We start from the raw sequence: 24,174 nt of genomic DNA on the forward strand, positions 1-24,174 counted from the left end.
CTCGAGCACTTACTGACAACATTCTGGAACCAAGCACTGCGAAAGGCAGGCCTCAAATTCTGAAGCAGCCTGTAAGCAATTTTCAGCTGCACATCAGGCATTCCCTGTCAAAGAACCATGACTATAGCACAGTCAACCAACAACACACCGAGTCAACCAACAACACACCGAGTCAACCAACAGCACACTGAGTCAACCAACAACACACTGAGTCAACCTACAACACACCGAGTCAACCAACAACACACAGAGTCAACCAACAACACACCGAGTCAACCAACAACACACTGAGTCAACCAACAACACACTGAGTCAACCAACAACACACCGAGTCAACCAACAACACACAGAGTCAACCAACAACACACCGAGTCAACCAACAACACACTGAGACAACGAACAACACACTGAGTCAACCAACAACACACCGAGTCAACCAACAACACACTGAGTCAACCAACAACACACCGAGTCAACCAACAACACACTGAGTCAACCAACAACACACTGAGTCAACCAACAACACACTGAGTCAACCAACAACACACAGAGTCAACCAACAACACACTGAGTCAACCAACAACACACTGAGTCAACCAACAACACACAGAGTCAACCAACAACACACCGAGTCAACCAACAACACACTGAGACAACGAACAACACACTGAGTCAACCAACAGCACACTGAGTCAACCAACAACACACTGAGTCAACCAACAACACACTGAGTCAACCAACAACACACAGAGTCAACCAACAACACACTGAGACAACGAACAACACACTGAGTCAACCAACAGCACACTGAGTCAACCAACAACACACTGAGTCAACCAACAACACACTGAGTCAACCAACAACACACCGAGTCAACCAACAGCACACTGAGTCAACCAACAGCACACTGAGTCAACCAACAACACACCGAGTCAACCAACAGCACACTGAGTCAACCAACAACACACTGAGTCAACCAACAACACACCGAGTCAACCAACAACACACAGAGTCAACCAACAACACACTGAGACAACGAACAACACACTGAGTCAACCAACAACACACAGAGTCAACCAACAACACACAGAGTTAACCAACAACACACAGAGTCAACCAACAACACACCGAGTCAACCAACAACACACTGAGACAACGAACAACACACTGAGTCAACCAACAACACACTGAGTCAACCAACAACACACCGAGTCAACCAACAACACACTGAGTCAACCAACAACTCACCGAGTCAACCAACAACACACTGAGTCAACCAACAACACACTGAGTCAACCAACAACTCACCGAGTCAACCAACAACACACTGAGTCAACCAACAACACACCGAGTCAACCAACAACACACCGAGTCAATCTGACTGTGGTTCAGACAGAGCTTCAAAACAGCACTTGAAACTTGCTTCCTAGTTTACATTTCTTCAACCCTCCAAATAAATGCACATACAGCTGTTCAGGGACATGCCCACCATTTGACAAAACCCTCTCAGATTGCCAGGAAATTTTCTGCAAGACCCACCTGTATTCTTGTGTATCATTTTAGCTAACTTTTTCTAAATTGTCCGGAGACCCATCCAAGTATGGCACTCATATTATAGAATATAAAGAATTACAGGATTCTTTAAATTGGCCACCCATGTCTGCCAATCAGATAAGACTCATACAGGCATTCAATCATTTCATCATGGAAATGGACAGTTCTTCCCATAGACAAGTCTGGATGCCCATCATTATCTGTTCCCAATCCCATTAACACGTGCAAGCAGACAGTCAAGAAGGTAGATTTGTAATAACAGACATCAACACGGAGATGACTACAGATTATAGCGATTCTCAATGATATTGGAATGTCCTGATATACATTTGCACTGGCTCTTCTCCATTGGTCATGCCCAATAAACAGTCAATAACTCAAGAATTTGAATTACATGCCAACACCAGCCTCTAAGCGTGGGATCAGGTATTGAGGTTGCCCCTGAGCTATCCTCGCGGCCCACAAGACAACTATAAATAGTTCAGTCAGATGGTGCAGCATACCTATTTCCTATGACAATAATGCAGAAGAGATGAAAGCTGGCCTACCTGTGATACTCTTTTGACGACCTCGATGCCAACGCCCAGGCCCAGCACAAATGAGCGGGATGCAATGAGGGCTCTCGTTACTTTCAGTTTCAAGTCTCGCGGCACCTCCCCAAATGGCTTGAGCTGCTCGGAGAGCTTGAACACGCAGTCCAGGTACTCATCCGTGATGACGTACTGGGAGTTCAGAAGCTTGAAGAGCCGCTCCAGCAAATGCATCCAGAACTCGTGGAGCACCTCCTCCAGGTTGACGGTGGTCCCCTTGTAGTACTGCCGCAGCTCAACATACAGTTCTCTAAATTGCTTTACATGCTGGCTGTACAAGTCCCCATAGAGGTCAGGAAAGGTGTCGTGAAGGGACTTTTCTGATTTGTTCAGCAAGTCCTGGAAATAGCCTGAAAGCAAAACAAGAATGGATGTATATATAAAGCAAGATGGAAACAGCTCTTTATACGCTAGTGTTCAGTAGCTGTCAAATATTACCCGCCTCATTGGATCTGAATAATGCTTCCATCAACATCTTTCTGTGCAGTCATGCATTCCTTAGGCAATCATTCATAGTTCTTTAGGAATTGCAAGACAAGCATGTCTATGTCTCCTGTTTTTGACTAACAAGCCTCTTTCTCATTTTTCAAAGGTTTGTGGTATAATATAGTTCACAAGAAGCAGTTCAGCAGTATTACGACAGGATGATGAATTCAAGTAGCAATGGCCCAAACAAAGACAAAAGTCAAGATGCCATAGACCAATCACATGTACACTATTGCTTCCTGCGTTTGACAGGTTTTCTTATTTTCCCTCTTTCTGGGTCAGTTTTCCATCTGATCGACGGAGTACCATCGAATAGGAACCCATTTTATATAATAATATTCCCTCTACCTCATTGAATTCCTTTGTTCCCAAGTTGTTAGTTCTTAGTGCACCTCCCCTTTTCCTGATATTCCACCCCCACATGTTTTCCCCTGTTTTACTTTCTTTTTCTTGCACAGACCATGGGCTGGTTGCTCAAGGTGGGGCAGCACTACTTCATGTTCTCATTCACGGTACAGGCTCCGTAAAACCACTACATTGGACATTGGCGCAATATAATTGGTGTGTAATATGTATGCCAGAGACCTACAGCTGTGTATAGCCAGAATTAAAAGAGAAAGAAAAAAAATATGCATGTTCCTCAACTGTAATCTATTGTAATTCTCCAAGATGAGCAAGTCAAAAGCCCTTCAGGGATGTGCCAGCTAATTTGTGAATTTACCCTGGAAGTCAGGGACTTTTCAGGAACTTGAAATACATGATTATATTCACAGAAGAATTGTACCAAATCCCTGTTGTTCCAAATGGTGCTATGATATTTAACAGAAAATGCCCATAGCTTCAATTCTCACACCATCAGGACCATGGGCCTCATTACACGGTAGGCGGTAACCATGGCGCTAATAGCGCCATGGTTGCCGCCGGTATTTTACCGTGTCCGCCTTGGTGGATGTCGGAATTACCGCCCTACTCCAAGGTGAGCGGGGCCGGTAATTCCCCATTCACCAAGGCTCTTCCCCATTCCCATTTTTGCCCCCATAGGGCACAATGGGAATGGGGAAGGTGCTAATTACGGTACCGCAAACTGCGGTACCGTAATTAGCTCCGAGGTCCCTTTGCGGCACCCTACTTTAACGGCTGGTAAAATCAGCCGTTAAAGTCGGGTCCCACAAAGGGAACTCGTAGTAAGGCGGTAGGGGTTTACCGGTACCCTTACCTGTACCGGTAAACTCCTACCGCCTTCCGTGTAATGAGGCCTCATGAAACTGGTCAAAGATGTGGTTTGTTGTTTCTTTTTCCGGATTCTGACATGATGTTTATCTCTCTCAAACATGGACGAAATAGAAGCATGTTTCTCAATGTCCTTGGCTTTTTGTCTGCTGCAGGCTCAGCTCAGGGGTAGGAAAGTTGGCTGAATGGGCACTGTATGATTGAAGCCTTATGCCTTATGGATCAGTGTAGGGTCCATTCATTGTGCCTATGACACACCGATGCCCTCAGGTATCCACGACTGGCACTTGCAGATGTTGCAGCATCATAAGGATTCCGCGTTATGCGCCCAAGCCCCCTCCCCCGCTGACCCTCCCTCCTCCTTATACTGTGTACCTGGTTGTCTTTTCCTCTCTTACGCTTTGGCTGGGACTATTTCTAGCTCACACTACGGTTAACCTCCCTTTTTTCCTCTTAGTGTTCTGCCCTTGGGTTCCACAGAGCCCTTTCCCCTTTCTCTTTCTTTTTTCATGGGGAATACTCCCCATTACCTCTTTACCCACGTATTCCTTTGCTCCTATATCGTTTTTCACACTTGTGATATTTCGTTTTTTACTTTGGTGCTTCAAACGTTTGAGATTGTACACATTTTTAACATTCAAAATGTATATTTTTAAACAGACTAGATACTTACAATGGATGCCCGTATGCCATCAAAATAATGACGGCCAAGTTACTTCCCCCATCACAGAGCTCACGCCTTCAACGCATTCTACTGTAATAAAGTACCTCATTTGAAGAGGTCAGTACTTGTACACTGCAAAGCAAATGCTCTAACTCAGAGTAAGAGGGCTGTGAACGGGTGTGGGGATATGATTTGTGTGGTAATATGTAGTTTGACGGTTCATGATGACACGGAACGTGAAAATGGGAATTGGGGATATGGGAGGAGTTTGTGAAATGTGCAAATACCCGATGTGTTATCTGTACATTGATGATCCCAAGCGTTTATTATTTTTCACAGAAGGAAACGTTTACGTGGGAAGGAGGATCCAGATGGAAACCGAGGACAGACTACCATAAGAAAAAATTGGGAGCATTGTGATGTCGTGTGGGGTGGGAAAGGTCAATCGGACATGATGTCAAATGAATAGGGTCAGACCATGAGGAACTTTAAGGAGAAGACCAGCTGGAGGCAGTTTGGGTTAGATTGGCCGGCGGGCTAATTGAGTGCTGTCCAGTTATTCGGCTTGCAAACCTGGTTTAAATAAATATTCTTGAGTTGTTCATTCTCTACCCGACTATTGAGTCTCTTATTTGAATTGCAGTGATACATGGTGACCATGACACAGATCTCGTCACGCTATGCTGCAGACCTCTGGCTCACGAGGACCTCTGCCCGGACAGCTCCACGTTCTCTCAAAACAATATGATATGATAGGTTATTTATAACGTGCTTAATACCCAGAGGTTTCTAAGCGTGGCCCGGGGATCGAACCTGTGGTGCTCTGTGTCATCTTGCTTCCGAGGCGAGCATGTTGCCCCTGAGCTATCCTCCCGAGACACAACAAGGTCAGAGACCTACTTTCAAATCTCCAGGGGGGTTTCCGGAGACGGATATCAGGTCTGGTGAGAGTGCATACGGGGCCGCACAGGGGACTGAGGGTTCCGTTTGGGACTGGGAAATGGACAACACAGGAAGGGATGGAAATTCTGGGCAGGATATGTAGTGTTGTTGTTTGGTTTTTGTTGTGTTATTGTTGTGATTTTGTTGAATTTGTCTTTTTTCTATCCAGAGATTGATTTGGAAAAATATTGAGTTTAGGGGCATAGTTGGTGTGGTAATTCGGTTATATATATTGGGGTATTAGGTTGGGTGAAGAACAAAGCCCAAAAATTAAATAGGGACAGCTGAATGAGAGGCGGTTGAAAGTCCTTGTCCCAGTCAGGACCACTCTGCGCTGTCTCTGGTTATTGAATATAAATCGCTATACCTCTCAGGACTGTAAAAGAGTGAAGTCAAAGTGTGACAGGAACAGGGGCATCTGGGTAACAGGGAAAATGATAGTGAATATGAAATTAACTAGGAAAATGGGCAAATGACAGTCAAAATAGGCAGAGGAACCCCCAAAGGTGTCGCCCGGCCCATTATATGTTTAGGCAGTTCAGTAGCTGGTCTTGTGACTTTCTAGACTATTTGCATTATTTGACTCGATGTAACAGGCAGACTCAGTTTCCCATTGGAGGGGACATTTGATTTGGACAAAGTAGGTGCTCTGAGGAGGGATCTAAAAGCCAAGGGGACTAAAATATCAGCAGTACAGTGGGGAGTATTTGCTACATGGCTGGATGAGGCGAATTTGGTCTGTTTGTCCATATGCTAAGGTATCTTATCATTGGCATAGTCTCCAGGTGTCCAAATAGATCTGTAAGAGAGTGGATTGGGCAGGTTAATGAGGGAAGAGGAAATAGGATAGAGGTTGTGCTTTTCTGTTGGTGTTGTAGAACTAGGAGGAACTGACATCTAGTGCGGGTCAGATTTCTAGGTGCGTTTGGATTGTGCGCACTGGGGCTATTGTGTCTGGACGGGCAGCGTTCAGTGATAGGGTGTTTGTTCGCAGCAGTTAGTTTTGCTGTGGATGTGTGGGCTGTGTGTTGCAGTGGGAATTAGACTGCTCTGAGGATCGTGTGAGGTAAGTGTGGGGTACGCTGGAGAGGAGTTGGAAGTGGTGGGTTAGATGTTGGTGTCTTTCTTTTGGTCCCCATTGGTATCGCTGGCAGTGTCGATTTTGTGCTGGTTGTTGTTGGAAGTTGAATAACCATGTTTTTAGTTGTTTTCTGAAGGTGAGGTGGTCTTCTGTTTTCCTAATTTCCTTTGGTATTGTGTCACATAGATTAGCAATTAGACGTGTGAATGCGGTTCCTCTGAATTTCCTTTTTTCATATTGTTTCGTTTTGTTTCTATTTGAAGGTCGTTGCTTGATCTTGGGTCTCTTCCTGGTTGGCTGTGGCTGATCTTGGAGGAATCAAACTTTTTGTCCATGTAATGGTTTGTGGGCAATGCATAGGGCTTTGAATTTAATGCATATTTGTATTGGGAACAAATGTAGGCTTCTCAGCGCTGGTGTGATGTGGTCTCTTCTGTTTAGTGTCAGGATTATACATGCATCAGTGTTTTGGATGCATTTAATTTTTTTGTGAGCCATTCTGACATTCTATGATAGAGGCTGTTTGCATAGTCGATTATTGACAATACTAAGGAGATGATTGTGAGGGTTCTATGTGTGAAGGAGAGGTATGACAACATTCCTCTAAGTAGTCTCGGGATGTAGAAACATTTCTTTGCAATAGCGTTGACTTGTGGTTCCAGTGAGAGGTCGCCGTCCATGAGTATTCCCCTATTTTTATGGTATTATTTGTAAAGCGCCTTTACACAAAGCAAGTGTTTCAAAGAGCTCAAGGAGGGAGGGAACATGGGGAAAAAACAACAGTCATTCAGAGCCCTTGACTTTCTGAATGATACAAGTCTACATGGGCATAGTGGGTGCATGGGAAAAGTGCATACAATACAATTAATGGTGTAGATCACAGCAAAAAGGTCTGATGAAATTTCTGCAGATTTGTCAAGTGCATTGAGGCGCCACCATGCAAGTAGGGGAGACAAAGGAAAAAAACAGATAGATGATATTCAAGGCATGGTGCATTCAGATCGTGCAAGTGTGCAGACATGTGCAGGAGAGGGTAGGGGGGACAAGTGCAGGAGGTGGGGCAGGGGACCAGGTGCGCCCAGTCAGTCAGAAGCTAGAGTAAGTGCTGAGAGATGCCATTTTCATGGGTCATTGACCAAGTGCAGCAACGATGAGGCAAATGCGAGGACCGGAGGCAAGTGCGATTGGACTGGCGAGGGTGCCAGGGACCTGTGAGACTCTGACGCACACCAGGCGGCCAGTCAGCAGGCTGCGCAGAAAAGAAGGGAAAGAGAGATAGAGCGGAGAGAAAGGTTATCAGGTTAGAGGGAGAGAGAAGGAAAGGGAGAAGAGGAATGTCTTAAGGAGTTTCTGGAACTTAAAGAGATCAGGCTCAAGACAGAGTGCGGCAGGGAAGCTATTCCAGAGGGAGGCCCCTGCAGAGGATAATGATCTCCCTCCAAATCTCTGCTTGGAGAACCGGCTCACTCACAGAAGGTTGGAGGTAGATGAGCAGAGGGCTCGGGAAGAACAGTATTTAGGTAGGCAACGTTGCAGACAGGTAGGTCCCAGGCCACAGAAAGCCTTGTGGACAATGCAGAGGGTCTTGAAGTCTTGAACTTTGCAGCCATGGGGAGCCAGTGGAGGGATTTCAGCACCGGAGAGATGCGGTCCCTGGGCTTGAGGCGAAGGATAAGTCTTGCGGTTCTGTTCTGCATGAGTTGCAGAGGGTGTAGAGCAGAGGCAGGGATATTTTGAAAGAGGCTGGTGCAGTAGTCCAGCCTTGAGAGAACCAGGGCTCTGGAGATAGTGAGCCGCTGGGAGAAGGTGAGAAAAGGAGGAGTACCTCTGAGGAGGTGTAGCTGATGGTTGGGCTTTTTAGAGATGTCCAAAATGTGAGTGGAGAAGGAGTGAGTGGAGTCAAAGATGACCCCAAGGTTTTTTGCCTCGCGGGTGGGTGTGGGTGCAGGGCCAAGTTAGGCTGGCCAGAGAGAGAGTGGGAAAGCAGGAGCAGAGTTCCCAATGCGAACGATCTCTGTCTTACTGGCATTGAGGCAGAGGTCCGTGCAGCACACCATGACTGAATTGCGGACACACACTCAGATATGAGTGAGGTAAAGTCGGTGGCTGAGGAGGGCAGTCTGAGGAGAGCTGTGTGACATCAGCATAACAGTGGAAGTTAGAGATGAAAGTGGCAATCACACGTGCAAGGGCAGTCATGTAGACATTGAAGAACCAAGGGGATAGGTTAGAACCCTGGGGAATGCCACAGGTTGAAAGAGTGATAGTAGAGAGAAAGGCCCCAAGTTCCACCTTAGATGGGCGGTCAGAAAGGAAGGAGGTTAGCCACGCCAGAGCCTGACCTGTGATTCCCAGGGCGTCATGCAGTTGGGTTCCATGCTAGATGTCTAGTCCAGTTCTGAGTCAGTTGGGTTGTCCTCGGGTGGTGAGATCATTATTTCTGTTTTGGCCGGGTTTATCTTGAGGCTGCTCATTGTTATCCAGCTATGTATATCGGTGAGGCAATTGTCGAAGGTGTTACGAGGGTCTTGGGTTGTAGCTATCTTGACAATGAGTTGTGTGCTGTCTGCGTAGTTGTAGGTGGTCAGTCAGTGGTTTTTAATGATTTTTCTCAAGGGGGACAGGCAGATGTTGAAGAGGAGAGGCTGGGAGGCTGTAGCTTTGTGGCAATCTGCATGAGATGTTTTTGGTGTTTGAGGATAAAAGGTGGTAAGCAGGTTCTTTTGGTTCGATTTGTGAGGAAGGATTTTATCAATTTTAAGGCACAGTCTTTTACACTGCATTCCTCTAGTCTTTCGATTAGTGTTGTGTGACTGATGGTGTCGAACGCCTCTGATATGTCCAGCAGTGTGAGGGCAGATTGATTTATTTTTAAGTCATTCCATATAGATAGGAGTGCCAAATCTGTTCCTCTCATGGATCTGAAGCCGACTTGTGAGTGGTCGAGTATTCTATTAGTTTGTACGTAGCTAAGTAGAATTTTGTATATAGGAGTAACCATCCATTTCTTTTGATCTGGAGTGATAGCATCAAGACACAGGCATTTTATTAAGGACAACGGATCATGCTGGAAATGGCTGGGGAATATAAATCCAAAGTAGTGGTGCAGCGAGATAGGGTATCATCAGGGCCTTTCATAAAAAAGAAACAAAAAAAAAGCCTAACAAATTGGGAATCACATGGGCTGTGAAGAAGGCCAAGGGCCACAGAAGAAATAAAAAGGACTCGGGGAAAATACAGAAAATTGGAATACCACTGAAAATTATCTTGGAGATGCTGAAAAGCAAAGTGATGGCCAAGCTGATCTCATTCAGATTCTAGAGAAATAATGATCGAGATGAATCTGCCAACCGGACGACTACCACCGTTGCGTGCCCTTCACACCATTTGCTTCTTCCGGGGTCATCAGCGAGCCTCCACTTCAGAGGAAGACAATAGTGGCACCATAAAGAGAAGCGCAGCCTATGGAATGAGAATGTGAAGAGAAAAATGGCTTCGAAAATGGGAGGGAAATCAAAAGGAAACTTGAATGCAGGCAAGACCAAGCCAATCCAACTGCTGCTTAGCGGGAGGGGGGGGTCAGTAACCCCCAAAAAACATCTGCCGATTCGCCTATCCTAAATATGAGGTGACATTTTAGATTGGGTAGAGTGCGTTGAGCTTGTGTGTAGAGTACACATGCCTTTTCTGGCAATCATTTGGGGACTGTTTAATGGGACACCAGGAGCTGAAGGACGGGCTCCATTGTGGAACTGTTTAAAGGGGTGCACTAATATATGAAAATGCTGGCTTTTGCTCATTGGAATTCCTTGTATTGTCTAATAAGTGGATGCCTAGTTTGCGGCGGTTAACAGCCAGCACCCAGATAACCTGCAGCTGACGTGGCCGGCAGCCTACATTGAATATTACCAACCTTGGCCTTTGCTCAATGCAGTGTGATAAAACCTTTGCCAAACAGCTGTTGGGTGAACAAATAGTTTAGAAGGCAAATGAAATAGAACGTTATCCATTACAACCTGTGGGCTATGGTGATCAACGGCCCAGTAGGGCAGTGTGCCTCGGGCCACCATCTGTGTACCCACCAGTAACCAATGGGGCGTTTAGAAAACCGAGGATAATAGATATCTCTTTAAATTCATCAGAGGGCGAGCAGTCTACTTATAGATGCACTGCAGGCATTTGATCAAAATAAATAAATAATTAAAAAGAGTCATTGCATGGTCACATCATGACAGTATTAAATCAATCTGCTGAGGCATTAGCAGGTGGGTCTTAAATAGGGAAATCCCATTTTATGTGTGCTCAGATAACAGGAAGTTAGACTTTGGGCCTCATTACGAATGGGGAAATACCGGGCCATTACGACTTAGGAGGCCCGGTATTTCCCCATTCAGGGAATCCGGACCCAGACCATCCCCATTCCTATTTGAGCCCCCACAGGGCTTAATGGGAATGGGGAGCATGCTAACAACGGGCCCGTTAATGACGGGCCCGTTGTTAGCATGCTGGGCTGCTCGCGGGACCCGCTAAGGACATCTGGTAAAACCAGAGGCCCAGAGCGGGTCCCGTGAGCAGACCTCGTAATGAGGCGATAGGGGTTTAATGGCACTGTCAGCTTTACCGGCGCCGTTAAACCCCTACCGCATCACTCGAAATGAGGCCCTTTGTCTTTTGGTTGGGGCTTTGCAGAATAGCTCAAAAGTTCGTATACACTTTAATCCCAGATTCTGGTCTCTAGGATCTGAGGGGCCAGTAAAAAGCGAGCTTTCACGAGCCAGAGGGACATTTGGACACCTCTTGTTCCCCCTGCAACCACTCACAGCGTGGCCAGATTTTGTACTCCTTTCCCCCTCTCTCCCCCTCATCACAACCCCTTCCTTTCATCCCACCTCATCTCCCACATCCCGAAGAGGCAAACTATTTCAAGCAACGTTTTTCTCACCTTTAAACTCTCATCTTAATCGCTACATAGTGACTAATTGGAGCAATTTGTTCTCATGTCTTGTGCATTTTCTTGTGCATAGAACTCTCCAACCCCCACTTACAGTGGCTGGGCTTGCTGGCTACACTCACTCTCACAGTGCAATATGGGGCCACTTTGAAAAAGGTTGCAGGGCCACATTCGGTTTCCATTCCACCCCTGGTAGCAAGAGTCGCCCGCTGTCTGCTGCACCGCCTACCCTCGCTGCATATAGCAGAGGAGAGAGTGCTGGTAAATGTCTCTTCGTATAGGCGTGGTAAAGCTCGCCAAATGCAGGTGAGTTGAAGGGTGAGCAGTCCCAGCAATCAGACTGCAACAGCTGCTGGTCATTTCATCTGACATTAAAATCATGCACTTGTGGGCAATCGTGCATGACTCGTGCACATGGATTTCAGATTCCAAATTCCACTTTCTTCAGCACTCAAACTGAACGTGCCAATGTCTTGATCAAAAGTGCTTCGTTGCAGGTTGATCCTGTCAGAAGACCCTATTTATCACAGGTTCTGGTGGCCATTGATAAAAACCCACGAGCTTGATGCCCTGGGGCAACGATTTCTCATCAGCGAAATTCCCAAGTAGATCTAACGGCTATGCTTATTATAAATACCCCTGTCGCCTGCAGTGATTTCATTGGTCGTTGTCTAAAAAGTCCAACAAAGGTTTGGATTAGAAGTTTGCTTTGTCTTATAATTGGGGGAGAATCAAGCATAAATAAATCAAAGTTCTAATTCTGTATGGCATGTATGACGCATGTATTTATGGATAGCATGCTTACTCCTACACACTTGCAGTTCCCTAAGTGACAGGTGCAGCCGTAACTCAGCCCAGCTCAGTGGTATGAATGTTACTTCAATTGGCTGCGGCTTTCGTGACCGAATTTAAAACCTGTAGGTACATTTGTGCAGCAGAGGCAACAATGGGCCTCATCGTGAGTATGGCCTCAGCCCTTTAAAGCGGCGGTAACGCTATTACCGCTGCATTTAAGGACTGGCCCGAATTATGACTTGGCCGGAAAGTTTGGAGTTTTACCTCCAGCTATGTGCTGGAGGTTAAATATTCCACTTTCTGCCCGTTTTTCAGGGCTATTAGCGCTCCCAACAATGGGGAATGGGAACTTACCACTGCAGTGCTGCTAATGATCAGGGGGTTAATGGTGCCAGACTGAGTATCAGTAACGCTATTTGCGTTAGCAGTATCCCAGCGGTATTACTGCCGGGATACCGCCAGGACTCTGATAGAGCCCAATCTATTAACTTGGCTTACTCACATAGGGCCTCATCACGAGTTTGGCGGTAACGCCGGCGGTATTATTGCTGGCGGTATTAGCCCTACCGCCAACCCCCCGGCGCTATTAGCGCCGATCACGGGTTTGGCAGAGCGGTTAGTGCCCATTTCGCATTGGGCCAAACGGAGAAATTTCGCGCTATTACCGCCGGCGGATTTCCCACTCGGCTCAGAGCTGGGGGGAAATCCGCCAAGACCATGATCTGGCGGACCTTTAAATGCGGCGGTATTAGCGCTCCCGCCGCATTTAAGGGTTACGCCAGACTTGTGATGAGGCACATAGATGCAAAATATGAGGAATAGGTAGATCACTGTGCAGGAGAATTAGTCAAATTCCAGTTCGACACAATTCTTTCAATCAAATTTTGCCTCAAATATATGCAGGGGTGGGCAAGATTAATATTTAATGTGGGGAATGGAAGAGGGTGATATGATATATGACATTTATAGATATGATATAACATTTCATGCATACCATATCATATCACCCTCTTCCATTCCCTACTGGGTGCGTGGGGGGGAGGGTCTCCCCTGCATATATTTACAGCAAAATGATTAACAAAAAAAAATTCGTTGAAATTGAATTCAACAAAATTATCACAGCCAACTCACATAGAAGAAAAATTCGTTGAAATTGAATTCAACAAAACTATCACAGCCAACTCACATAGAAGCAAATATAATGTGTGTATAATTGGCTGGGCGTGGTGCAGCACAGACTGGCAAGTAGAGAACTCTGTAGAAAAGTCTCCAGGAAACTACTGTAATGCCCTTACTAAGATGAGCTTCACCAGACCACATCTCCCTGTGAAAGTGTTGGGCAGCGCTTCAGATCACCTGCCTGCAGCATTCACATTGGGGCTGATGATACCCAACTCTACATTAGAATTTCTGGCAAGCATCTCATCAACCAGCCTAGTTTTCACCCAGGCTCGATTTGCTCCAAAGCTGGACCTCAGTCATCATGCACTCCTTAAAAATTGCCAAAATAAAATTCCTGACCAAGAAAGCCAGCCACGCCAGAAACAAAGAGCCACATGGTGCTGGCCCCAGCCCAGGAGCTGCTTCCATTAAAAAGAAACGTTTTTTAATTTGTTTTTTTTTAGGGGTAGCGAGTGAGACAATAGGGGTAGCAAGGGAGACCTCAGGGGTCGCAGTTGCGTCCCCTGGCACCCTAAATGACGTCCCTGTCCCTATGCCGATATGTTTGCTTACCTAGACAAGGCCACTTTATGTAGCTCAGAACTTTCCATTGCCACCATCGAAGCGCTGCTGCAAACGGTTTGGGATTCCCCACCACCTTTACTTTATAGAAGCGTCTGCATATGATGAGCTCTACCCTACACATTTAAGGACCAGCGGGCAAAAATGAAATGAGTTTCACAAATTGGGATGAGGTAGTGGCCAGGATTCCTGGAGCAGGGCTCCCCGCCTGCCTATAAATTCCAGGTTTCGGCATAAATATTTCCCTTTGTAAGGATGCATTGGAGAAATGGTTCCTGTTGCCTGGGCATCAGTCAGAAAATTGCCACCCTGAGTTGGGACGTATCGCCGGTCCGGTAGCAATGTGCTTCATCGTGGACCGTTCAGGTGACTAGTTGGCCACTGTGTTGCGCGTAAGATCATCTGAGTCGATTGTCTTGCTAGGCTTCGCTCAGCAAATTGCCAGCCTGAGTTGGGACGTATCGCCGGTCCGGTAGCAATGTGCTTCATCGTGGACCGTTCAGGTGACTAGTTGGCCACTGTGTTGCGCGTAAGATCATCTGAGTCGATTGTCTTGCTAGGCTTCGCTCAGCAAATTGCCAGCCTGAGTTGGGACGTATCGCCGGTCCGGTAGCAATGTGCTTCATCGTGGACCGTTCAGGTGACTAGTTGGCCACTGTGTTACGCGTAAGATCATCTGAGTCGATTGTCTTGCTAGGCTTCGCTCAGCAAATTGCCACCCTGAGTTGGGACGTATCGCCGGTCCGGTAGCAATGTGCTTCATCGTGGACCGTTCAGGTGACTAGTTGGCCACTGTGTTGCGCGTAAGATCATCTGAGTCGATTGTCTTGCTAGGCTTCGCTCAGCAAATTGCCACCCTGAGTTGGGACGTATCGCCGGTACGGTAGCAATGTGCTTCATCGTGGACCGTTCAGGTGACTAGTTGGCCACTGTGTTGCGCGTAAGATCATCTGAGTCGATTGTCTTGCTAGGCTTCGCTCAGCAAATTGCCAGCCTGAGTTGAGGGTGTTACCAGATTTTGTGATACTGGCAGGTAGTACACTGGATGGCAGGGGTCGAGCACCCAGGTGGTTATGCAGCCTGTCCAGTGGTACGCAATGGGTTTCATCGCCATTAACTTGATACCAGTGATTGAGGACGGCTGGGGAGAAGTACGAGTGGCCGACAGGCCCCTCACCCTGTGGTGGTATCGATGGGGAGCTTTTACATCATATTGCCATAATGTGAGTGATTTGCAATGGCCGACAGGCCCCTTGCCCTGTGGTGGTATTGATGGGGAGCTTTTACATCATATTGCCATAATGTGAGTGATTTACAATGGCGGACAGGCCCCTCACCCTGTGGTGGTATCGCTCGTGAGCGTTTACATCATAGTGCCATAAAGTGGGTGATTTCCAATGGCCGACAGGCCCCTCGCCCTGTGGTGGTATTGATGGGGAGCTTTTACATCATATTGCCATAATGTGAGTGATTTACAATGGCAGACAGGCCCCTCGCCCTGTGGTGGTATCGCTCGTGAGAGTTTACATCATAGTGCCATAAAGTCGGTGATTTGCAATGGCCGACAGGCCCTTTGCCCTGTGGTGGTATCACTCGTGAGCGTTTACATCATAGTGCCATAATGTGGGCGATTTACAATGGCCGACAGGCCCCTCGCCGTGTGGTGGTATTGATGGGGAGCTTTTACATCATAGTGCCATAAAGTGGGTGATTTGCAATGGCCGACAGGCCCCTTGCCCTGTGGTGGCATTGATGGGGAGCTTTTACATCATATTGCCATAATGTGAGTGATTTACAATGGCCGACAGGCCCCTCGCCATGTGGTGGTACCGCTCGTGAGCGTTTACATCATAGTGCCATAAAGTGGGTGATTTGCAATGGCCGACAGGCCCCTCGCCCTGTGGTGGTATTGATGGGGAGCTTTTACATCATAGTGCCATAAAGTGGGTGATTTGCAATGGCCGACAGGCCCCTTGCCCTGTGGTGGCATTGATGGGGAGCTTTTACATCATATTGCCATAATGTGAGTGATTTACAATGGCCGACAGGCCCCTCGCCATGTGGTGGTACCGCTCGTGAGCGTTTACATCATAGTGCCATAAAGTGGGTGATTTGCAATGGCCGACAGGCCCCTCGCCCTGTGGTGGTATTGATGGGGAGCTTTTACATCATATTGCCATAATGTGAGTGATTTACAATGGCCGACAGGCCCCTCGCCATGTGGTGGTATCGCTCGTGAGCGTTTACATCATAGTGCCATAAAGTGGGTGATTTGCAATGGCCGACAGGCCCTTCGCCCTGTGATGGTATTGCTCGTGAGCTTTTACATCATAGTGCCATAATGGGGGTGATTTACAATGGCCGACAGTCCCCTCACCCTGTGGTGGTATTGATGGGGAGCATTTACATTATAGTGTCATGTGGTGGTATTGATGGGGAGCTTTTACATCATATTGCCATAATGTGAGTGATTTGGAAGCGTTTACATCATAGTGCCATAAGTGGGTGATTTTCAATGGCCGACAGGCCCCTCGCCCTGTGGTGGCATTGATGGGGAGCTTTTACATCATATTGCCATAATGTGAGTGATTTACAATGGCCGACAGGCCCCTCGCCATGTGGTGGTACCGCTCGTGAGCGTTTACATCATAGTGCCATAAAGTGGGTGATTTGCAATGGCCGACAGGCCCCTCGCCCTGTGGTGGTATTGCTCGTGAGCTTTTACATCATATTGCCATAATGTGAGTGATTTACAATGGCCGACAGTCCCCTCACCCTGTGGTGGTATTGATGGGGAGCATTTACATTATAGTGTCATGTGGTGGTATTGATGGGGAGCTTTTACATCATATTGCCATAATGTGAGTGATTTGGAAGCGTTTACATCATAGTGCCATAAAGTGGGTGATTTTCAATGGCCGACAGGCCCCTCGCCCTGTGGTGGCATTGATGGGGAGCTTTTACATCATATTGCCATAATGTGAGTGATTTACAATGGCCGACAGGCCCCTCGCCATGTGGTGGTACCGCTCGTGAGCGTTTACATCATAGTGCCATAAAGTGGGTGATTTGCAATGGCCGACAGGCCCCTCGCCCTGTGGTGGTATTGATGGGGAGCTTTTACATCATAGTGCCATAAAGTGGGTGATTTGCAATGGCCGACAGGCCCCTTGCCCTGTGGTGGCATTGATGGGGAGCTTTTACATCATATTGCCATAATGTGAGTGATTTACAATGGCCGACAGGCCCCTCGCCATGTGGTGGTACCGCTCGTGAGCGTTTACATCATAGTGCCATAAAGTGGGTGATTTGCAATGGCCGACAGGCCCCTCGCCCTGTGGTGGTATTGATGGGGAGCTTTTACATCATATTGCCATAATGTGAGTGATTTACAATGGCCGACAGGCCCCTCGCCATGTGGTGGTATCGCTCGTGAGCGTTTACATCATAGTGCCATAAAGTGGGTGATTTGCAATGGCCGACAGGCCCTTCGCCCTGTGATGGTATTGCTCGTGAGCTTTTACATCATAGTGCCATAATGGGGGTGATTTACAATGGCCGACAGTCCCCTCACCCTGTGGTGGTATTGATGGGGTGCATTTACATTATAGTGTCATGTGGTGGTATTGATGGGGAGCTTTTACATCATATTGCCATAATGTGAGTGATTTGGAAGCGTTTACATCATAGTGCCATAAAGTGGGTGATTTTCAATGGCCGACAGGCCCCTCGCCCTGTGGTGGCATTGATGGGGAGCTTTTACATCATATTGCCATAATGTGAGTGATTTACAATGGCCGACAGGCCCCTCGCCATGTGGTGGTACCGCTCGTGAGCGTTTACATCATAGTGCCATAAAGTGGGTGATTTGCAATGGCCGACAGGCCCCTCGCCCTGTGGTGGTATTGCTCGTGAGCTTTTACATCATATTGCCATAATGTGAGTGATTTACAATGGCCGACAGTCCCCTCACCCTGTGGTGGTATTGATGGGGAGCATTTACATTATAGTGTCATGTGGTGGTATTGATGGGGAGCTTTTACATCATATTGCCATAATGTGAGTGATTTGGAAGCGTTTACATCATAGTGCCATAAAGTGGGTGATTTTCAATGGCCGACAGGCCCCTCGCCCTGTGGTGGCATTGATGGGGAGCTTTTACATCATATTGCCATAATGTGAGTGATTTACAATGGCCGACAGGCCCCTCGCCATGTGGTGGTACCGCTCGTGAGCGTTTACATCATAGTGCCATAAAGTGGGTGATTTGCAATGGCCGACAGGCCCCTCGCCCTGTGGTGGTATTGATGGGGAGCTTTTACATCATATTGCCATAATGTGAGTGATTTACAATGGCCGACAGGCTCCTCGCCCTGTGGTGGCATCGCTCGTGAGCGTTTACATCATAGTGCCATAATGTGGGTGATTTACAATGGCCGACGGGGCCCTCGCCCTTTGGTGGTATCGATGTGGAGTGTTTACATCATAGTGCCATAATGTGGATGATTTGGAAGCGTTTACATCATATTGCCATAATGTGAGTGATTTACAATGGCTGACAGGCCCCTCGCCATGTGGTGGTATCGCTCGTGAGCGTTTACATCATAGTGCCATAATGTGAGTGATTTGGAAGTGTTTACATCATAGTGCCATAATGTGGATGATTTGTAATGGACGACAGGCCTCTCACCCTCTGGTGGTATTGATGGGGAGCATTTACATTATAGTGCCATGTGGTGGTATTGATGGGGAGCGTTTACATCATAGTGCCATAAAGTGGGTGATTTGCAATGGCCGACAGGCCCCTCGCCCTGTGGTGGTATTGATGGGGAGCTTTTACATCATAGTGCCATAATGTGAGTGATTTACAATGGCCGACAGGCCCCTCGCCCTGTGCTGGTATTGATGGGGAGCTTTTACATCATAGTGCCATAATGTGAGTGATTTGGAAGCGTTTACATTATAGTGCCATAATGTGGATGATTTGTAAATGGACGACAGGCCTCTCACCCTGCGGTGGTATCGATGTGGAGCGTTTACATTATAGTGCTCTGTGGTGGTATTGATGTGGAGTGTTTACATTATAGCGCCATAATGTGGATGATTGGGAAGGGTGCTGTTTTCCCGCGGTTGTGTGTGAGGGTGTGGACGTCTGTCCTGCAGGTCAACGTGCATATGGTCAGCTGATACTTCGGGCTGCCCATGGGCTGAGGGGAGGGGTGGGTCCTGGACCTTTATATGTTCTATACTTTGCTGGCACTCACACCTGAGCAATACCTGTCCTTACGGGTTTTCCGGGTCCTGGGGAGTGCTTCTGGGTCATGGGCAGTGCTCGTCAATGACTGGAAGGGGTTCCTGTCAGTCATACAGAATGGCTGCATAGAGTAAAGCGTTAAATAAATGCAGCCATTTGCATCCGTATTTGTATTCCAGTATCTTCTTATGTGCTTGGGCAAGGGTCTACGCAACCGTGACCCCTATAGCAGGCACTCCAGTACTCCTTCCGTCGATCAGTTGTAGTGACATCCCAGCAGCATTCGCTCAACCCACTGGGCTATCTGAATCGACCACATAAAGGTTGCCCCTGAAAGCACGATGAGACCAAGTTAAGGTGTCTTTTATTATTCCCCTTAACCGCGGGGAGGTGCCTCCCGTGGCAGCATAAGTCATACAGACTATTTGCCCACACGCTTTGAAGCAAACCTAATATGTTTCGACCAATCCGCGAGAGCCACATTAAACACGGTCAAGAAGCTGCAGGGTTTGTTACTAAGTAAACGTCTCCACGCGATGACATTTGCCGATTCTATTTCTGCCTCGTCTGTTTGGAAACAGGGCGCACGACTGAATGATGTCCTGGTGGGCCGCCTTATCTGCGCCGCGCCTGCTGCTCTGTGTGGGCAATTGCTATAGAGATGTGAGCCTGTCATTAGCATTTTAATTCTAGCGCCACTGCTGTCTCCCAGGCTCCTCTGAATGGGCTTTCAAAAGAGGGAGATTAGGCAAAACCCACACGTTATTCTAGAAACACCGGGACGCGACAGAACCAGTTTCCTTCCTTTTCGGACCTGTCCGGAACTGGTCATGTTGGAACCCAGGAGATGGCGCCTGGGCAGTGCTAGGATTTGTGGAATGAAGGTTTCCAGGAGGCAAGATGCACAGGACTGAAACGTGTCATGGTTTTAGAGGGCTCCGAACAAAATCTTGCACCTGTGAAATGTTTAGAAACGATGCAGGCCCTTGTTCAAATGAAGTCTGGTTCAAATCAAATTGGCTGGTCTCGGGGCTCAAGTCGAGGGTAGTCGCGGGGGGACTGAGTTCACCCACATTTTTCAGAAGGTGAACTCAGTCCCACCCAGCAAAAATGAGAAACATTGAATGTTCTCTTTGAATACGACCACGTGGATCGAACCATAACAGTCATGTTTGGAGACCAGACACTTCACCACTGCACTACACAACCTGATGAAAAATAACAAACAACTAAAGGTGATATGTCTCATTTCGATACTGCACGTTCCAGGGAAAACATGTGTATTGGTTCTTGGAGTTTAAAACATGCACACCTTTACACGTTTTTAAAAACACTGTTGGAAGAAAATATCCCCTCTCGGTTTTGTGTGTGGGTTGATTTTATGAAATGCAAATGCCGTTTGTCCTGTGCAATTTGGGTGGTTATGCAAAGCCAATTTAATGAAATGTGCATATTTCTCTACGATATGCTAATTTCTGGCGACGTCACATTCCATTGCAGTTGTTGATGAGCCCCCCACTTTTATTTTTAGGACTGGACGCCTGGCTGGTCTAAACTATAAACATATTAATTGTGCATCTCCACTCTAGCTGACAAAAAATCCTGCTCTTCACTCCGGGGAACGTGCATTTGCCTGCGCTCAGTGGAGTAACTTTGCTGAAAATGTTGGGTGGACGTGACATCTAGAGGAAAGGGGCCCCTGCCAAATGATGGGAACAAAATGGAGTGACACGAACGTTGGGGGTTAACACCCCTGTCCACCCGAAAATGACACCCATGCCTGCACTCTTTAATCTCTCCTTAAGAGGAAGACACATTTTCCAGTCCATGCCTCCAAAATGTGGAATGCCTTGCCTCCACAGATGAACAGGCGAGCGGGTCTTGTTAAGGACCCTTCCATTTGACTGGGCAGTTCAGTGACCAGCGCCCGGTCACTCTATTTACACATCAGCCATCAATCAAACATCTGCAACCAGATCCTTCGTACCTATTGGCTAATGTTCTCCCTCTTTGGAGATTGGTGTTGCACCTTGATCCCGATGGGGGTTATGGGTGACAACATGACAAATGGTATTAGTGTTGTAGATTCATTCTGAGAAATATAAAATGTATTTGCTGTAGCCGGCATATAATTGGTCTATCTAGGCGCTCACTTTCTCTCATTTGCGCTGTCATACTCCATGTCTGTCTCTCTCTCTCTCTCTCTCTCTCTCTCTCTCTCTCTCTCTCTCTCTTTCTCTCTCTCTCTCTCGGTGAAAGTCATGGTTCCTCGTGTGCGTTTCACAGAGCCACCCCAGCTGTTGCTGACAGTTGAGCGACCATAGCAGAAAACAACTATTTTGAAGGAAGGGGACTGCTGTGACTTTTATGGTTAAAAATAGAATGAGAGGAGCAGCAACAGAGGCAGGGTTGGATTGGCCCCTCGGCCTTTTCGGCCCATGGCCGGGCCAAAATCGTCCCTGGGGAGTTGGGGCTGGTTTCTGGCCATCCGAGGGCCTGTTTGGAAGAAAGAATTTATTTTTTAAAATAATCTTTTTTCCATTTCTTTTTTTTTCTCAAAAAGCCTTTCATCCTTCTTAGGCCGAGAAATGAGTACCAACACAGGTTGGGTGATATTGTATGCATATTTGTTCTATAAAAAGAGCTTAAGCTTAAGTGCTATTCAATAACATATTATCATTTGGCCTTGGATGTCTGCTTGGATTCACAGTAATTTAGTGTACTTAAGAACAATGCTATTTGATGCCACTTCCTGTTTTGTCAAGGGGTGAAAGGTTGTGTTTCATCGCTTCCCGGGATGTCACTTTGGGGTGGGGTCAAAGGACATCACTTCCTGTGATGTCATCAGAGGTCAAGAGTCGTGAGGCGATGGGTGGGCCATTTTTTTTTGGTGACTGGGCCTATTTCTTGTCCCAGTCCGACACTGGACAGAGGCATCCCCCAAGGTGATCACTGGCCCAGGACCTGGAGATCTACATGTTCATCACATGTGCTCTGCAGGAATGTCGCCATCACATTCAGGGCATTTTGTCTGTACAGGGGGAGAAGGGGGGGGGGTCTTGGATAGGCCCTGCAGGGGAGAATGGGGTTTTGACCTGGGAAAGACTGGTCCATGTGCCGTTGGCAAAAACCCACAATGCAAGGACCCCAAACTTCCAGAACAAGTAAACTCAAAACAAACCCCCACCCACACAAATTCTCAAGAATATACAGTAGACATTATTGATATTATTTTACTTTGATGCAACATTTCTTTCAGTTATGGTTGTAGTTTCTTAGAGACCTGGACCGTAGGAAACTCCCCCACATGCCAAATATAGTAAAATGATGTCACCAAAATAATATAATTGGTCAAAAGGAAAAGCTGGAGTTTGAGCTGAAGTTTTCTTGTGCCCCAATTTGCAATTTGACAGCTGGCTACATCTCCTCCCATCCGATTCCATCTGTAGTTTTAGACTCATGTAAAGAGGTGCTGAAGCTAGAGAATTCATTGGTAGAGATGAGCCATTGCTGTAGGAGCCAAATATGAGATGACAAGGAAAAAGACCCATGCCTGGTTCCCTGCATCCTCAAATTCAAAACATATAGGGGTTACCTGCAATATATCCCTGGTCTGTCAGCTAGAGATACAGAAAATATAACAGCGTGGACCAGTGAATCGAGGATGGCAATATTCCCTCACTCTCTTATCTGTTCTATGAAAAAAAAATGTATTCCAAAATAAATAGTAGGAGTCATGATAAGCTGCTGTAGATTGCAACAGACCAATGGCGTATGGAGTGCAGTGGTGCCAACATTACCACCCAGGTTCACAGAACCTGTCATTTACATGTGTGCAGTGCCGCTATGCTGCCTAGACTCTTCTTCTCACTCCTTCTATGTGGAGGCCCATAAGTGGGGGTCACCCAGGAACACCTACCATATTGCTCAAATCAAGGCGAATGCGTTGCCCCGTCTACACAGAAGCCAAGCAGACTTTGCAGAATTCAGTCCTTTGGGGCAGGCTGGATTCTGAAGGATTTTGTCTTGTTCCTTTATTTATTTCACATTATAGAGGTGTAGCCCTGGGAGAACATCCTAGCCAGCCCGGAGGGCAATTGCCACCTTGCCCCACTTTCTAGTACACCCCTGGTTTTGGCAAACTTTGCAAGGGACCAGAGGACCAGGCCATAGAGCCAGTGGCCAACAGATACAATGGAAAATTGCATTGGTGCACACAAAAGAAACAAATAATTGGTTTTATCATAACAACCCTTTCCAAGGAGGTAGCACGGTTTGATAGACAAATGTGTGTGTGTATTCTCAGCAAAATAGGCTATTTAAAAGGAAATTATTTAATTCTACTAATATTGTAAACTGGCTATTTTTTACATTTTCCAATGTTCATTTCTAATGATTACTTTCAGTATACACTGTATTCGTAATAAGAGCATTACAATCATTTTACTGCCCACAACACATTATCAAAACCAGTGGTGGCTGGACCGGTGAACTTTATTTTTTAATTAGAAGGCTGTAAATGTTTCCCACGAATATGCAGAAGTGACTGAGCATACGAGGGGAACCTGGACGTAGCAAAGCAGGTTTTGGAGGCGGCTGGGGGTCCACCCCAAAGTCTTTTTTTCTTTTTTTAAATGGATTAAAATGGTACATATTTACAGAATACTTTCTGTGTAAAAGGTATGCCATGGTTACAATGACCTTCACTTGGTCATTGTGTTTTTGTCACCAAGGGAGTGGGAACAAAGGGGGGGGAATGACCATATAAAAGAAAGAAATGGGTGGCCGACCACAGTCGACAAAAAAGTGGCAACCAAAAATACAATTACCAAATACACGTCAATGTAACCATGTGGAACCTGAGCAAGCTTGGGTAAAATCCAC

The 24,174-nt window shown here is 46.8% G+C and overlaps 1 protein-coding gene across 2 annotated transcripts in view; it reads right to left on the reverse strand.

Annotated features, from left to right (window-relative positions):
- The window catches only part of GPC1 (glypican 1), a 409,732-nt gene that overhangs the window by 197,449 nt on the left and 188,109 nt on the right, over positions 1–24,174 (reverse strand). For both annotated transcript variants that reach the window (XM_069617862.1, XM_069617863.1), the window contains one exon: positions 2,103–2,494. In XM_069617862.1, coding sequence (XP_069473963.1) covers positions 2,103–2,494 — 392 coding nt within the window. The remainder of the gene's footprint in view (positions 1–2,102; positions 2,495–24,174) is intronic.

This window comes from Ambystoma mexicanum, chromosome 10, assembly GCF_040938575.1.
Source record: "Ambystoma mexicanum isolate Mex_15411 chromosome 10, UKY_AmexF1_1, whole genome shotgun sequence".
Taxonomy (NCBI): Eukaryota; Metazoa; Chordata; class Amphibia; order Caudata; family Ambystomatidae; genus Ambystoma; species Ambystoma mexicanum.